The sequence below is a fragment of the Bradysia coprophila genome, chromosome IV (assembly GCF_014529535.1).
Source record: "Bradysia coprophila strain Holo2 chromosome IV, BU_Bcop_v1, whole genome shotgun sequence".
Taxonomy (NCBI): domain Eukaryota; kingdom Metazoa; phylum Arthropoda; class Insecta; order Diptera; family Sciaridae; genus Bradysia; species Bradysia coprophila.
The window spans coordinates 4,630,781-4,646,767 of record NC_050738.1 but is presented as its reverse complement, the minus strand read 5'-3'; the positions used below and the strand labels follow the sequence as shown (position 1 = coordinate 4,646,767).

Sequence of the window (15,987 nt, the reverse complement as noted above, 5' to 3'; positions counted from 1 at the left end):
TTATCAGCATTATTCAAATGCAATTTTTGAAAAAGAGAGCCACAAAGTGAAACACTCAAAATGTGTCACCATCAAAGACGACAGCACTGCGTTTTGTGAGGTTAGGGGTTTTTGTTATGACTTTTGTTGTGATGGTAAACAAACATTGGTAGATCTGGATTCTGATGGGAACAAAATGATTTTTTTCAAACGATGTTGTTTCTTAACACACAGTTTTTGCGGTATCTACTCCTTACATCCTCAATCGTCCATATTGAATAGAGCGACATATGTATTACCAAGAAAGTTTGATTCATTTAGACTAAGTTCATCGTCGGTTGAGCAAGAAAATGAAGGCAATTCGCTCGTCGACGAAGATCGACAGATCGAAACAGTTAAAACGGAAATTGCCTCAATACGCCAAAGGGGCGGTAGAGCACCCGACATCAATTTGATTCAAAAACATCACTGGAACGATCTACTTTCGTTGAAAACTACTGCGTCTAGACGAAGTTACTATTGGTACTTATTCTCCAGGGAACAGACTATAAAGAACGGCAAGGTATGTGAATGAGCTATTTGAACATTTTGCTATTGTTACGAGAGAAAATATGGGTTTCAGCTGAAACGACAAAAGCAGAAAAATGAACGTGAACAACAAGTGAGGCTAAATCCACCACAAGACGGACAAGACAAACTTTATTCAGAGGGGCAACCGACTTTTTTGTTACCAGTTGGACGAAGAACAATAAACAAGATGCGCAACTATAGGTACGCCTCCATGCAGATTCTATAAAAAATCACTTTTAAGCTGACTTTCGTTTCGATTCTGTTGCTTATAGACTGTGGCGTGCCGCGCAACTTGGTGAAAAGCTAATTTTTGATTGTTCCTACGACGAATACATGACCCGTCATGAAGCCAAAAGTGCTGCAAATCAGCTTGCCTGGTCGTTTACCGATAATAGAAGTGACACCGAACCATTTGATCTGCACTTTTGTAACGTTAATTTCAGCAGCGTAACCATACAGCAACTGGAACGGAACATTCCAACAATGCAAAACGAAAAATTCCCGATGCATTTACACGAGACCAGCTATGTGGATTTGTTTCCCAAGGAGCAATTAGTGTACCTAACACCACACTGTGATAATGATCTTACCGAATACGATCCGGACATGATTTACATAATCGGCGCGATGGTGGATAAGGGTGGTCAGGGACCGTTGTCTTTAGAGAAGGCCAAGGCATTAGATTTGAAAATGGCTCGATTGCCGTTGGATCAGTACTTGAACTGGGAAAAGGGTACCAGTAAATATTTGACATTGGACCAAATGGTCAGAATTATGTTGGACTTGAAGAGAACGGGAAAATGGGAAGTCGCATTGCGGCATGCACCGAAGAGGAAAGTGTCTTCTGCAAAGAACTAGCATTTTGGACTGTGATTCAAATTCGATGGAACGTAATGTTTTAGTTTAATAAAAGACAAACTGTGTGCAGTGAAGCTTACCTTGTTGTTTTTAACTTGTTTTTTTCTGCTACATCGATCTTCTCAGAAAAAGTGTTAGAGCTGAGCCAATCTGAACCTAACCACTCAAACAATGATGGTACAGCTGACGAAACTTTCATTGAAATAGAGTACGTTGTGGATCCAGATTTATTTTTCGCATACTATGACGATGAGACAAGAAGTGCAGAAGAGACTATCGAATTGGAAGAATTGAAAACTAAAATATCCAACATGTTCGGGACAGTCCAGATCCGAACTCGAGCTGAAGGAGCACGTAAAATGGAAGGAAATTTAAAGGTTCACTTGGAGACGCACAAAGGAAAGTAAAATTTTCAGATTTGCAAAAACTTCTCGTTCCATCGATGTTATTAACGTCCATACTTTCCTATGATACCCTCGGTTAGGCATAGAAATTATCACTCTGATGAGAGTGTATTCGACGAAAAGCACACTGTGAGCGCAGCGATGTACGACCTCACAATTGACCGACATGCCTCAAACCGTTAAGCGAAAAAAGCTTTATTCTAGTTTAATACCCGATTTATTGAAAACAATTTTTATTTGCCGTCCGACCCACCTCCACTGTCTGGTCTACCCTCATTGCTTGCCGATGCCACAGTGATTTGAATGGATGCAACTGGGTGGATTTGAAATAGTTGACGCCAATCAATTGCATGCAATCCAGGTAGCGCACTAGGCCTGAAAGGAAAAGTATTTGTATCTAAAGTTCAGATTCTTATAGTTTGTCCACTTACATGTCTCTCTCCACTGTCGCAATTAGTAATGGCATTGCACCTTCTATCAGATCTCGAATCCCATCTTCACTTGCCAATGGTACACAATGGCCAATGTTATCACCATGTATGTTTCTCAATGCGGACAGAAAACTATTCATTTGCCTAAAACGAATTTTGCTTTAAAAAAAACCGAAAAGTAAAAATGTAAAACGTAAGAACTTACGTTCTATCGAATGTTTCACTGATCTGACTGTACTTTGTCGCTAAACCGAACACGTAAAAAGCCATTGACTTCGACTCTCGACCGCGACCTTCCATTTCGTGTGCTCCTTTTAAAGCGAACTTTAGCAATGATTTGGATCTGTGGTCGGTCATTGCTAGCATATTTGAGTTCTATTCAAAACAGTTTTAGAGATCTTTTGTTTTTGTTTCTATTGTTTGTTAATGTGTGAGTACACTATGCGTACTAAGTCAGTGCTGACATTAATTGGGGAAAAAGTACTTGAACTCATATTATCCATTTCACATCTTCGTCATCTAGGTCATCCATCACTCTGTCGCTGTCAAATTATTGATATTACATGAAGAGGAGTGTCTGTTTACCTTCGTAAAAACTATGATAAACTACAAACACGGAATTCCGCCCGTGTAGAGCTTGAATTAGACAAAACAATAGAATGGCTAGTGTTAGTGACAATAATGTGATATTTCATTCAATGATCAGTTCGATCCAAAAAGTAGCCCTTTATGAGACCAAAACAAAATTATATTTGCTGGGCAGCAACGATCAGGAGACAAGGTTCCGTTTGTTGCAAATCGACCGAACCCATCCCAATGAGCTTATCATCCAAGAGCATCCCAGTGAAATGGAAGCTCGCGGCATTCGCAAATTGGTTAATTCATGGGGCCACTGTAAAGTTACATCGGCCTACGGGATTCTGGGATTCGTTCGGTTTTTGGAAGGATATTATTTGATATTGATAACGAAACGGACTCGCATCGGAATCATCGGAATGCATCTAATGTATACGATCATGGATACGACGATGATACGAGTGAATGACACGTCGAAACAACCGCATCCGTTGGAGCAGCGATACTTGAAAATGTTCATGAACATCGATCTGAAGAGCAATTTCTATTTTAGTTACAGTTATGATCTAACAAGGACCTTGCAGCATAACATGTCGCCTCCAAATTTTGTGGGTGAAAAAACGAACATTGAGACCGATGCTCCGTTACCTCCCTGGCAAAATGTAGTAGACAGACTTAACGGTGGCTCGATTCGAAGTTACAATATTTTTACCATTTTAGAATGGTCCCGATAGAGCCGAGTACGCATTCCGGAGTATTTCGCGTAAGAGATTCGTTTGGAATGCCTTTCTCTTGAAACCAATGGAAAACATCATGCATAGAGATTGGAGTTTGGAAGTCATTCATGGATTCATCAGTCAGTCTAATGTGAGCATTTTCGGGCGACCAGTCTACGTTTGCCTAGTGACAAGACGAAGTACAAGATTTGCAGGTACAAGGTATCTGAAACGTGGCGCTAACTTTGACGGGGATGTAGCAAATGTAAGTTCTTCCTCCATTTGTTCAAACCATTTTTTTTAATTTTTCACTTAATTTTCATGCATCTTTAGGAAGTTGAAACCGAGCAAATTGTTATCGATGGCACCCGATTCTCCAGCTTCGTTCAAATGAGGTAAATTTCAGTTTCACCTACCGTCAGTCAAAGCAAATCAAATGTTTGCTCAATCTTAAAGAGGTTCAATACCTTCACATTGGTCGCAAGAGCGCAGCAAAAAAATGGTACCCAAACCGCCCATTTCCTTGGATCTTTCCGATCCATACGCTCGTACACCCGGCAAACACTTCCGACGGTTATTGCATCAATTCGGTGCTCCGATTATCGTTTTGAATCTGGTGAAAAAGCGGGAGAAACGAAAACACGAGAGCATACTGACCGAAGAGATGCTCACTTCAATCCGCTACTTGAATCAATTTCTACCTCCGAAATTCCAGCTGAAGTACATTCACTTCGACATGGCGAGAAAGAGTCGTGGCGGAAATGTGATGTCGATACTGGCTGACATTGCTGAAAGTGTGGTCCAACAGACTGGACTGTTCTTCAAAGACGCATCCGAAACTACATTACAGACTGGCATAGTACGCGTTAATTGTGTCGATTGTTTGGATCGAACGAATACGGCTCAATTCGCCATAGGTGAGTCCACTAATCATACCGGAAATGCATGATGGTAACTCCTCGTCCATTTTTTTTTTTTTCATAGGAAAATGTGCGCTAGCCCATCAGCTCTTCAAATTGGGATTTATTCGACCGCCGAAGCTAGAATTCGATTCGGATTGTGTCACAATGCTGGAGAGTTTATACGAAGATCATGGCGATACTCTAGCTCTTCAGTATGGTGGCTCGCAACTGGTTCATCGAATAAAAACGTACAGAAAGACCGCCGCCTGGACATCACAGGGAAATGATATCATGCAAACGCTGAGCCGCTATTTGAGTAATACGTTCAGTGACACTGAGAAGCAGCACAGCATCAATCTGTTCCTCGGCTATTACATTCCCTACGAAAATTCGCAGAAAGGTAATTGGCAGATCGCTTGCATGCCAAAGTGTTTTCCCTGTAACTGACCAATGTGAATCATTCAGACAATGCAGCAATTTGGGAACTTCCCACCGATTACTACATGCACAATTTACAAACGTTCAACGATCACGATGTGAGATCATTGGCCGCATTTACCGACTGGGTAGGAGATCAAATTATGCGCAACTTGCCCTATTCGACAAATGATCGGAACAAAGTCGTAAAAGAATTGATTCGGGTCCACTCGAAGGAATTGGAAATGATTGACTACTACTCAAATTATCACATACCCTACAAGTGGACAGCTTTCGAGGAGAACATTGCATTTCAAATCGGTCACTTGGCTCGCAACTTCATGCCCACTTATCGCACCAATTTCAGCCCATTCGATCCTAGCCGACGTGAGGTGCGAGTAAGTTTAAAAAATCCATCGCTTACCGGCCAAAGTTCGACCAGCTCAACGACCAGTTCGACCAGTTCCAGTTTGGATGAATATTCATCCGATTCCGATGACGAACAGGTCATCTCTAATCGGAACACCACTTCGACGAATGACAGAGAGGAAAAGTTCATTAGTTTTGCTACCCTGCTGTCGTCGACGTTGGACGTATATGGATTTGAAATAAAGCAACCGCAGAGGGATGACGCTCTAAAATACAGGCGATACGTTCAGATGGGTAAACTGTCGATGCCGAACCGAACATATCAGTTTGCTGGCGGGGCGAATAGTAGGAATCTTTTGCCGAAAACGGTTACATTAGCACCATTAAGCAACTATGGGACAGACAACTATCAGAAAGTTCATCCACCGAATGTTCCGGAAACATCGATGAGTGTCTACGACAAGTACATTAAGTCACCTCATACCATTTACACAAACAGTGAACCGAGTGAGGAATTGTTGAAATATTTTCAGTTTAATTTCTACGCATCCAAGTAAACTAAATAAATTACAAAGGCTCGCTATTATTACTATCGTTGCTTGGTGCTACTGTCTCATTGGTAGTTTGAACAGCAGCCGCTTCACGTCTTGCTTTCAGTCTTTCCAAAGCTTTTAATCGATTTTCTGCTATCATTGCCCGTTGCTCTGCAGTCAATTGTGGCCGGGGAGTATCTGGTTGCGATGGAATCGGTATCGGCGTTTCATCTAGCGGTCGACATCCCATTGGCGACATCGGTGTGGAAGCTTCCATTGGTCTTCGGCCCATGAATTTTGGCGTCGTAATTACACTCGATCGCATCGAATCGAAAGTTGTGTTGTTGGCTTTGGTGGCGGATGGGGCGGTTTTGTATTTCTCGATTTGTTGTCCGAGCAATTCGTCAATGTCGTCGAATGGTTGATCAACCACTTCCATTTCATCCGGTTCATCTTCCACAACAGGTTTCACAGTCAATTCAAGCATTCCTTGCCGATAGCGATTCATGTGCGTCTGCAATTGCTTCTTTTTACCCAACTGTTCGGCAGTGGCCAGAAAATCTTTGAAATTGTATTTCGGATATAGTCGATGGGCCCAGTGTTCCATACGTTTCAGAACGTTGTCCAAATCTTCCTTTTCGTGACCTTTGCCGCTATACTTTATGCCTTGAAAATACTTTTCCAGTGTGTGTACGCCTCGTTCAGCGCCAATCATTCGTTCTACGTTCAATCGTAACTGCGGTTTTCGAATCGTCCGGCGCTTCGGATCGACCGGTTTGGAAGTACCTTCCTCATCTTTTGTGTCGGAATTATTTCCATCCTCGTTTTCAGCACCACTGCCGATATTTTTGTTTAAGGCATCGTTACCCAGTATACTGTCAATATCGTCACCAAATACGTCCATTTTTTCAGATTCAATTAAAAACACTTTACTTTCATTTGAAACTAATGTTTTGAATTGTATACCATCCCACTCAATGTCAAATGATATTTCGCGCTCAAATTTACCCCTATTTTGTAAGATTTTAAAGACAGCATAGTGGATACGAACAATACAGAATAGATCAGAAAATGTCACTCATGATGACACCTATGTATTTCATTTTGTACAAGAATATACATAACATAAGCGCAGAAACACTAGCAGTACTAGTGCTCTCTTTAATGTCTACTATAGTAAACGCTGTAAGCGCTGGAAGGCCTTAGTCATAGTTTAGTCATTCACATAGACTAGGTGGACAATAGACTGTTATCATGAGAAAAAAATGAAATGCGGATCAGTTAAATATTTCAACTAACACACAAAAATTACACAAATTTATATGAAAATATTCAAAGGTAAGTAAATTAACTGATCCTCGGTATTCCAGCACTAATCACAGCAACCTATAGAATCAAAACATTTTTAGTTTTCAATTGAGATCAGTCCGAGGCGAAGCCGACATTAACCTTCAATCTGAATTTATGTAAAGGATTGAAGGTTGTTCTCCACCGATAAAACTTATTCAAAAAATCCATTTCAAACATAATATCCCGGCGAACAAATTTTGCAATCAAAGTATAAACCAGGTACGGTCTGTATACAAACCGGAGGACATAGCGATTTCATATGAGCAAACTCACCTCTCTTGAGAGAGAAAGAAATATTTTGACAAGTACCCCAAGGCAAGTTATAATAAACTCCGGTCTCCGGTCTTCTCACTCACATTATAACATGTTGAAAGAGAAGCAAATACATAGACAAGTACCCCAAGGCAGGTTATAATTAAATGGTCTTCGGTTTTCTCGCTCTGATCATAACACTCTATGTCCTCCGCTACATACAAAGTTTGACATTCGACCATACCTTGTGTTAACATTCATTGAAAGTTTAATGTGTTTTTTGACAGCACATACTTGTGTTAATGTTATAACGAAGTACAATGCTCTATAGACTGTTTAAATCGAGAGATAGACCAGTTTTGTGATGTGAGATCAGTTTTGCTCAGTTTCCGCTGGAGGTGTAGCTGTCAAATATAACAAAACAAAATTGAAATCGACAATAGAATGTTTACAACAATGTAACATCAGGTGTGAGGCCCATTAGTTGTTGCATTTTGCATCTAAACTTCGCAGCTGTTGACGCAATTTGTGTGTCACCGCCTTCGTGATCAACTCAGGGTTGTCTTAACACGTTCTTTCAGAACCTTGCATTAGTTAGCCAGAGCCTATTTTTGCAATAGTACGTAAATGTACGTAAAGCACTAGATACGACCAATAGACTGTTATGATCAGAGCCAGAGAACCGAAGACTAGTTAATTATAACTTGCCTTGGGGTACTCATCAAAATACTTCTTTCTCTTTCATCATAACACTCTATTGTATGTACTGTAGCCAGAAATCCGGTACATGTGTATATGTATGTACTAGATTTACGCACAACAGGTACTACAACTCGTTAACAAAATGTTAGAAATAAATGAACGAATCGGTGAAATAAAAAAGGTAAAAGAGGAACGAAAAACAAAAAAAGAATCCGATCGTTCCGATACGTCACGGCGTGTCTGTCAAACAATTTTAACAAATTTTTTTTAAGTCCTTTTCTTCTCTGACTTTGTTCCGTAAAAATGGCAGACAACAAACTGTACGAGGTTTTAGGTGTTACTCCAAACTCTTCGGATAGTGAAATTAAAAAGGTTAGTGGAATTTGATGCGGCGCTCCGTATAGCATCGATTTTAATTTATTTGCATAAATAAGTGACGGCCGTATCGAGACATCAGCATTTTTCACCCATTGCATTAATTGTAATGATGGTGTGCTTGTGAACCTTTGATCCGATGAAAAGCCGAAATTGCTTTAATTCACAGAAATTTGCAATGAGACATTGCAATGGTTTCGTTTTGATTCGCTAAATTTTGATTAATTTATCGGATACGATTTTGTCTGCCGGAATGTTGCTCTTTGTTTATTTTATCAATATCGTTGTCTAGTGCCATATCATTGTGACTTTCAAAATGAGAGACGGCGGGCATTGATGAATATACAACAGTCCTTTGTTGATATTTTTCGAGTTTTTTTAAGCTTTAGGGCGATTGAATAGAGTTCCGGGTACATTAAGACGTAGTTCGGATCTAGGCGCAATATTGGTCGAAAAACTACGAGTTATGTTAGTGGACAATGTCACTCAACACGTGTCTTATGCATGTATATAGACATAGCATCTAATTAGTAGACCGTTAATTTATTATAAACGACTGTTTTCCTCAAGGAGAATAGTTGGAAAATTGTGCCAAAATATAAAATTTCCAGACAACACCAACTATTTGCACCTGTTATATGTTCCTTGTTTATGTGGGTGTCATTATACAACATCGAATGACAACAAATTTTGTCTGATTGGTTCTAATTCAAATCAGAGTCAGAATTTCAAACGATAAAGTATTTCTGTCTGGAAATATTATGCGTCATGTCATTGAATTAAGTGTCATTACAGCAACGTAATCGCTTTGCAGTTAATTTTAATTCGATATCTTTGCGAAGTTCGAGGAAATAACATAACGACATACTGAAGTAGCGATTAAATATAGTGGCGGCTGGAGTGTCGTACAGAGTGTTAAAAGAGAATGTCAAAAAGAGTGTGCCCCATCGAGCTCGGTTAAATTAACTGGTTTGTTCCTAGTTAACTGGACTTTTACATACAAATTGTGACATTCTACAGAGTGTAAAAAGAGCGGAAAAAGATCAAGTGGTCTCGATATGTCACAATTTGTATGTAAAATTCCAGTTAACTGGGAACATACCAGTTAATTTACCTGAGCTCTATGTTGGCATACTCTTTTTGACATTCCTTTTTAACACTCCATGACGGTATCTCCGAGAAAAATCATGATGTCAGTCTATCACTAAGTAATCAAATCAGCCGGGGATTCTGAAGTTTTTAATCTATTATCAAATCCAATTAGTTCCATCAAACGCATAGAGCTACGCCCTTCTATGTGAGCAGAATTATGAATTAATAAATCCCATTCAAGCCACTTTTCCCTTACTTTCACAGAAAACTTCATTTTGACATTCGTTTCTAATTGTACTCCTTTCCATTTTAGGCGTATCGGAAACTAGCCAAAGAATTCCATCCCGACAAAAATCCTGAAGCTGGTGACAAATTCAAGGAAATTTCATTTGCCTACGAAGTTCTATCGGATCCCGAAAAGAAACAAACCTACGACCGGTATGGACTCAAAGGATTGCAGGAAGGTATGGAAAGTGGTGGCGGTCACGATGTGTTTAGCCGATTCTTTGGCGGCTTCTTCGGCGGTATGGGAGGTATGGGTGGCCGTGGACGACAGCAAGCCGAAGATAAGATATTGCAGCAGCCTGTCACATTAGAAGATTTGTATAATGGAGGCAAAGAGATTCCGCTAGAGTTTAAACGAATTGTGCTCTGTGCAAAGTGCGATGGGCGAGGCGGAAAATCGGGTACAGCTAAACGTTGTCACACGTGTCAGGGAACCGGAACCAAGGTGACATTACAGCATGTTCACATCGGCATCGCTAGGCAAATACATTCGAAGTGTACCGATTGTAAAGGTAAAGGTGAAGCGTTCAGTGAACGGGACACATGTGGCGATTGTCGTGGATATGGTACGAAAGAGGAGATGAAAGTGCTTCAGGTTCATATAGACAAGGGAATGCAACATATGCAGAAAATTCTTTATCGTGATGAGGGAAATCAGACGCCTGATTGTGACAAAGGAAACGTTATCGTTGTGCTAGCGTGTCGACCACACGAAACATTCCATCGCAATGGCAGCAATTTAATTGTGCGTCACACTATCAGTCTGACGGAAGCGTTGTGTGGCTTTCAGCTACCCATCAAACATTTGGATGGACGAAATTTAGTGTTGAGTTGTGCGCCGGGCGATGTAATTAAGAGTGATACGGTCAAGGCGTTAATAGGCGAAGGAATGCCGATATATAAGAATCCGTTCGAAAAAGGAAATTTGTATATTGAATTCGTCATCGACTTTCCGCCGAATAACTTTGCTACCGAAGAGCAAATGCAGATGCTGGAAAAACTACTGCCAGCCCGGCCACCATTCGTCCAGCCGATCGGTGATGATGTGGAAGAAGTGAGCCTTCATCCGTACGATCCGCATACATCACAATCGTCGTCGCATCGCGGTGAAGCTTATGACAGTGACGAGGAACACAGTCACGGCGCTCAGGAAGTACAGTGCCCGGCACAATAAGTTCGTGTGGCGCGCGATTCATTGAATTTTTCTTGCTTTATTGCGTCTCGGTGTGAGTGTGAGTGTGTGTAGACACAAACTCGGAACTATATAAATTAAATCGACAAAACTCGTCTCTTAACTTAAACAAAAATCATTTTCTTTTCACATTTTGTACGACAAATGGAACATTTATTGCCAACATAATGTCCTGTTTTCTGTAGCCTGTGATGAATTTGTATACTTGAAAGGGAAATGAATTCAATAAACGCGTTGGACAGCTTTTACGAATACTTATTTTTTTGTTGTTGTGAATTTTCTATTCAAATATATCCATTACCAAGCGCAAGCACACTAACAATAAATCAAAAGAAAAGAAAAAAAAAACAAATTGCGAATTCTAGATTAATTTTTATGTTTTTAAGTAGTTAGAACACAACTTGAGGAATTATTGTCGCAACAGCAACAAAATGATAGCCTCAAAAACAATGCAAAAATTCACTAATTATTATTGTCAATAAATTTATTAAATGAACCAAGAGTAAAACGACTTTTCCGTCGTACGGTCTAAGGTCCGAAGTCATCTGCAGCAATTTTATCGCCGCCGACGACGACCAAAGGAAACCATTGTGATGGTAATAAGGTATAAGAAAGTGGTATCTTTTCCTGAGACCAATTTTCCACTTTATCGTGTTGACAGTGACGCCGAGTATCCGCGCGTACGGAGACTTCCGAATATACTTTGCATGCACAGATAAAAATATGGGATTACAATTTTTAGGTCCCAGGGGATTACAATTTTTAGGTCCCAGGGGATTACTTTCAAAAAGTAATTCTTTCGGGATCAGATTTTTAATCTTCGCCAGAAATTGAAAAAATGTAATTCCATCAGGGATCGAGGATTGAACGATGATACTGCTGCTTAGAATTTTCCGTTAATAATTTGATTGTCTTGAAATCACACTTTTGTGTTAATTTAGTTCGAACACGATTTACGAGTAAGATGTGGTTATGTGAGAAAAATTAATTGAAACGGACATTTATTTGGTGTTAAAATGTTTCAATGGTACTACCGATGGTTTATTCTGCCTTACAATACCAGGCTCAGAATAGAAATTTTAAGGCGGTTTGTAAAGATACTACCAGTTAATATGGATATGGTTAAAGATAGTATAGAGAAATTCTAGATTGAAAATGGCAGTAAGGCCAATTTTAGCAGCGAACTATTTCACATTACTATGGGAAAACAGACAGAAATGGTTAAATACTTAAAAAGAATGGTAAGGAAACTACAGAAGAATATAAAAATGAAAATCATAAAAAAATATCGAGGTTTAAAGTGACGATCTTCCCATCTGGCAAGTTGCATTTTAATCCCAATTTTAATCCCACGAGGAATTAGTTTCTTTGAAACAACGGTTCACAATAAGCCACGTTGGGATTAAGAACAAATTGCAGCAGTGGTAAGATCGTAGACTGAAGTGCATGAGGTCCCGGTTTCAAATCTCGTCAGGTAAATAAAAAATAATAATTTCTGTTTAATAAAAACATTTCTCATTCCAGATTCACAAAAAAGCTTCTTCTCATATCAGACGTTTAGCTAAAAACTGTACTGGAAACACAATATCCGATAAAAAAATCTTTTTTTTTTTCATTTCTGAAGTGAAAGTAGGAAGGGTTAGAATTTTTTTTTACTACAAATAACATTTTGATCAGATTAAAATGAGATTTTCGTTTCAACGCATAGTAAACAAACGTCAAACGTTAGGGCCTCAAAGATTAAAATTTAATTCCTCTAGGGATTAATTATTTGGGGATAAGTTCAAGTAATCTCTCAAGGGATTAAATTTAAATTCTACAAAAGATTCGGTCGCGTACTGGTAATCCCAAAAAAAATTGAGATCTAGGTGCATATTTTTATCTGTGTGGGTTGGTTTGGGCGATGCGAACAATGTCCCTAATGACGGAAGAAAAATAATTCAAGCTTCGAATGATAGATTTCAACGAATTTATGGAATACTGCAGAAACTTACATAACTGATGATACTGCTAACAATTTCTTAATTATCTTTCATCGACTTATGCAGTAGACATTTTAAATAATTTTTTAGCACTTTTTTTAAAAAAACACCTTTATTGGTATGAATAGTACAATCTTAACTATTTGTAGAGTCCCTATACGGTGTGCTGTTTGCATCCTTCATGTCAGTTCGTGGGGTTTAACACGTTTCAACCTCCTTATTTCATTTGTAATATCTAGTAATAAGATGGCTTCTACATTGGTGTGGTGAAGCAGTCTTTTTTCGTGTTTGATGGCGTTTTCCCGAATTACATCGGCAACCCATTGTATTTTTAAATCTTTGTGAATTTCTTTGTTTGTCACGTAACGATATGCGTTGGTGATCATGCGAAGAAAGTTGTTTTGGCTTGTTTGGATGATATCTGTGTTTGATTTTTTAGCACAGCCCCAAAGAGTAGAGCCGTACATCCAGATAGATGCGAATATTGATTTGTAAATCAACGTTTTACAATACAGGTTAAGTTTAGAGTTGTATTCGACCAACCAGTACATTTGTCTCGTTTTGTGTTTGATTTGCTCAGCTTTTTGCTGGTATAAAGTATTTCAAATTTTTTAGGCATTTCAGGTATAAAATAAGAAAGGAGAAGAATCGGGTAAACCCTCAACATTCTTCATATGAGAATGTTGAGTGAATTGAAAGTATTTAGTCTCGTTTTTGCTTCACATGATGCTTCCAGTTTATTTTGTTATACAGATTTAATCCTAGATATTTAGTTGACTCTGCCTGCGGAATGGGAATCCCATTGAGGGGAATGCGGAGATTGCTGTTTAAGTGACGCAATGCAAAAGTGACGTGATTAGATTTTGACTCATTGAGTTTTATTTTCCAATCGATGGTCCACTGATTTATTTTATCCAAAGCATTTTGTAAATGTTTAACTGCCTCCGACTGCGATGTAACTGGGCAGATGGGTTCAATTTTTTGTTCTGCAGCAAGAACTACATGGGTATCGACAATTCTGATCAAAAGAATTTCTAAAAACTGTGTAAAATCAAAAATATAGGGTCGCCATTTTGTAATTTTCTAACAGGCGGCTGTTTCGAAGTTTAGACGAGCTTATAAAAAGATCAGTGCATTTTAGAGACACACCTTAAAACAATTTTTTGTTTGGAATAATGTTTGGGAAGAAATAAAAGCGATAAATCTAAAATAAGAATTGATCACTTGAAAATTAAAATGATTGCAGGAAAATAAGAATGTGATCACAACCAGTTTTTCAAATATAACACTACGAAATAAGATTCTATCAACCTAAAATAAGAAGTGATCACAAGTAGTACCTACTACTAAAAATAAAGAATTTGATCACTAAAAGTAAAGAATTTGATCACTAAAAGTCCGAACGAATACACATAAAAAGCGTTTTAACACGCCGAGCGATCCGGCCCATTGCCCCGGAGCGAAGCGGAGGGCCGCAATGCGAGCCGGGCGCCGGAACGGTGTTGGTAACTTAGGAGTTAATTTTTTCTCTCTCGCATCGTCTAATAATTAGTCTGTGTAATTCATTGCACATAAAAAGCGTTTTAACACGCCGAGCGATCCGGCCCATTGCCCCGTAGCGAAGCGGAGGGCCGCAATGCGAGCCGGGCGCCGGAACGGTGTTGGTAACTTAGGTGTTAATTTTTTTTTTCTCTTGCATCGTCTAATAATCAAACAGAATAATAGATAGCATATCCTTATTTCTTGCAATCAAATTTTTTATTTTGCACGATCATTTCTTTATTTTTTGTAATCAAATTCGTATAATTGTAGATCATTTCTTATTTCGAGACGATCATATGTTAGTGGTAAAATTGCATATATTTAGTGATCAAATTCTTATTTTTTGGTGATCAAATTCTATTTTTATTGCTATCATAAAAAAATTGTGATCATTTCTCTTTTTCTAGTGATCATTTCCTATTTTCTTGTGATCATTTCTTATTAAATAGCTATCACTTTAATTACATGCCATAATGTTTTACGTCGATTAAAAATAACCTGTCAAAACTTCAGTCCCCCATTATGTTACACTTCATAAAAATTGAAATCACAATTTACAACGAAACTCATTACCTTGTTGAGAGTTGCTACTCAAAGACCGTTACCACTCAATAGTAGATTATTCACCTCTGTCCACATGTTTATTTAGACACTTGGGGAGTTATTGCATGAGCTGAAGGCTAATGTTATAACCCCAAGTGTCTAAAAAACATTTAGACAGAGGTGAATACGCTATTTTATCTACCGACGGCGAAATAATAGCACTTTTTCACTGCTATTATTTCACCTAGGTAGATAAAGACAGTTACTTCGATTTTCGATTGGAGAATTACAACTCATCGAGATTAACACGACAGGAGGCATGATTATGATGTGAGAGTTAAAACATACAACATTTATAGTATGTAATGTTAAATAGTATCTAAAATTGGCGATGTTTTGACACCTGTGTTGAGCTTTTCTTGGATTTAGCGGCGTTGTATTGACGAAAGAAAACGAGGATTTTTGCTATATTTCGAGGTTTATTCACCTCTTCATCAGGCTATCTTTAACTAAAAACAGAAAATTTACTAATTTATTGCACAATCATCGCAATCTGACTTCTGTTGATATCAACCCTCGTTTTCTTTCGTCGATACAACGCCGCTAAATCCAAGAAAAGCTCAACACCAACGTAATTTTCTTGAAAAAATATCGATAAACGAATGAAATCGAATAACTTTGCCTTTACAATTTGGTAGAAGTAAACAGCCTCTATACAAACAAACGCCTCTCTCCTCGGGGAGAAGTACCTGGATTACAATATTTCGGTGCGTAAGAGTGATAGCCCTTTGCTAATTTCAAATGAAGTCACCCAAAATCTTAGGATGTCTAAAAATTTGCGTTGTGATATTGTGAATTTAAAGTTCAACTATTCCTTCCTAGAAATTCTACACTAAAAGGTTGTGATCTCTGATCTG

At 38.7% G+C, this 15,987-nt stretch overlaps 6 protein-coding genes across 6 annotated transcripts in view; 3 read left to right on the top strand and 3 right to left on the bottom strand.

The window, feature by feature from the left end:
• Nucleotides 1–15,987, bottom strand: part of LOC119085922 (gametocyte-specific factor 1-like) — a 37,949-nt gene that overhangs the window by 8,976 nt on the left and 12,986 nt on the right. The gene's annotated exons all lie outside the window — the stretch shown is intronic.
• Nucleotides 132–1,486, top strand: LOC119066452 (mitochondrial ribonuclease P protein 1 homolog). Its single transcript, XM_037168953.1, has 4 exons — nucleotides 132–148; nucleotides 214–541; nucleotides 602–750; nucleotides 822–1,486. The coding sequence occupies exons 1-4, from the start codon at nucleotides 132–134 to the stop codon at nucleotides 1,405–1,407; spliced, it is 1,080 nt and encodes a 359-aa protein (XP_037024848.1). The 3' UTR covers nucleotides 1,408–1,486.
• On the bottom strand, nucleotides 2,010–2,695 carry LOC119085919. The gene is made up of 3 exons (XM_037196473.1): nucleotides 2,448–2,695; nucleotides 2,243–2,386; nucleotides 2,010–2,186 (listed from the first exon to the last, which is right to left on the bottom strand). The coding sequence occupies exons 1-3, from the start codon at nucleotides 2,606–2,608 to the stop codon at nucleotides 2,045–2,047; spliced, it is 447 nt and encodes a 148-aa protein (XP_037052368.1). The 5' UTR covers nucleotides 2,609–2,695; the 3' UTR covers nucleotides 2,010–2,044.
• Nucleotides 2,789–6,674, top strand: LOC119085912 (polyphosphoinositide phosphatase). The gene is made up of 6 exons (XM_037196462.1): nucleotides 2,789–3,480; nucleotides 3,539–3,799; nucleotides 3,868–3,929; nucleotides 3,991–4,451; nucleotides 4,519–4,836; nucleotides 4,902–6,674. Exons 1-6 carry the CDS (start codon nucleotides 2,902–2,904, stop codon nucleotides 5,777–5,779), a joined length of 2,559 nt encoding a protein of 852 aa, XP_037052357.1. The 5' UTR covers nucleotides 2,789–2,901; the 3' UTR covers nucleotides 5,780–6,674.
• On the bottom strand, nucleotides 5,738–6,793 carry LOC119085920 (protein TIPIN homolog). The gene has a single exon (XM_037196474.1). The coding sequence runs from the start codon at nucleotides 6,657–6,659 to the stop codon at nucleotides 5,790–5,792; it is 870 nt and encodes a 289-aa protein (XP_037052369.1). The 5' UTR covers nucleotides 6,660–6,793; the 3' UTR covers nucleotides 5,738–5,789.
• LOC119085916 (dnaJ homolog subfamily A member 2-like) lies at nucleotides 8,213–11,251 on the top strand. Its single transcript, XM_037196469.1, has 2 exons — nucleotides 8,213–8,431; nucleotides 9,840–11,251. Exons 1-2 carry the CDS (start codon nucleotides 8,363–8,365, stop codon nucleotides 10,983–10,985), a joined length of 1,215 nt encoding a protein of 404 aa, XP_037052364.1. The 5' UTR covers nucleotides 8,213–8,362; the 3' UTR covers nucleotides 10,986–11,251.

Excerpts from the sequence above, each read along its gene's own strand:
- LOC119085916 (XM_037196469.1), top strand. The coding sequence starts at position 8,363 with ATGGCAGACAACAAACTGTACGAGGTTTTAGGTGTTACTCCAAACTCT. Across the intron at positions 8,432-9,839 it reads CGGATAGTGAAATTAAAAAG|GCGTATCGGAAACTAGCCAA; the intron begins GTTAGTGGAATT and ends TTTCCATTTTAG.
- LOC119085919 (XM_037196473.1), bottom strand. The coding sequence starts at position 2,608 with ATGCTAGCAATGACCGACCACAGATCCAAATCATTGCTAAAGTTCGCT. Across the intron at positions 2,387-2,447 it reads AGTGAAACATTCGATAGAAC|GCAAATGAATAGTTTTCTGT; the intron begins GTAAGTTCTTAC and ends AATTCGTTTTAG. Across the intron at positions 2,187-2,242 it reads GCGACAGTGGAGAGAGACAT|GCCTAGTGCGCTACCTGGAT; the intron begins GTAAGTGGACAA and ends TTTTCCTTTCAG.
- LOC119085920 (XM_037196474.1), bottom strand. The coding sequence starts at position 6,659 with ATGGACGTATTTGGTGACGATATTGACAGTATACTGGGTAACGATGCC.
- LOC119066452 (XM_037168953.1), top strand. Across the intron at positions 542-601 it reads AGACTATAAAGAACGGCAAG|CTGAAACGACAAAAGCAGAA; the intron begins GTATGTGAATGA and ends TATGGGTTTCAG. Across the intron at positions 751-821 it reads AACAAGATGCGCAACTATAG|ACTGTGGCGTGCCGCGCAAC; the intron begins GTACGCCTCCAT and ends TGTTGCTTATAG.
- LOC119085912 (XM_037196462.1), top strand. The coding sequence starts at position 2,902 with ATGGCTAGTGTTAGTGACAATAATGTGATATTTCATTCAATGATCAGT. Across the intron at positions 3,481-3,538 it reads CGTTACCTCCCTGGCAAAAT|AATGGTCCCGATAGAGCCGA; the intron begins GTAGTAGACAGA and ends TTACCATTTTAG. Across the intron at positions 4,837-4,901 it reads CTACGAAAATTCGCAGAAAG|ACAATGCAGCAATTTGGGAA; the intron begins GTAATTGGCAGA and ends TGAATCATTCAG.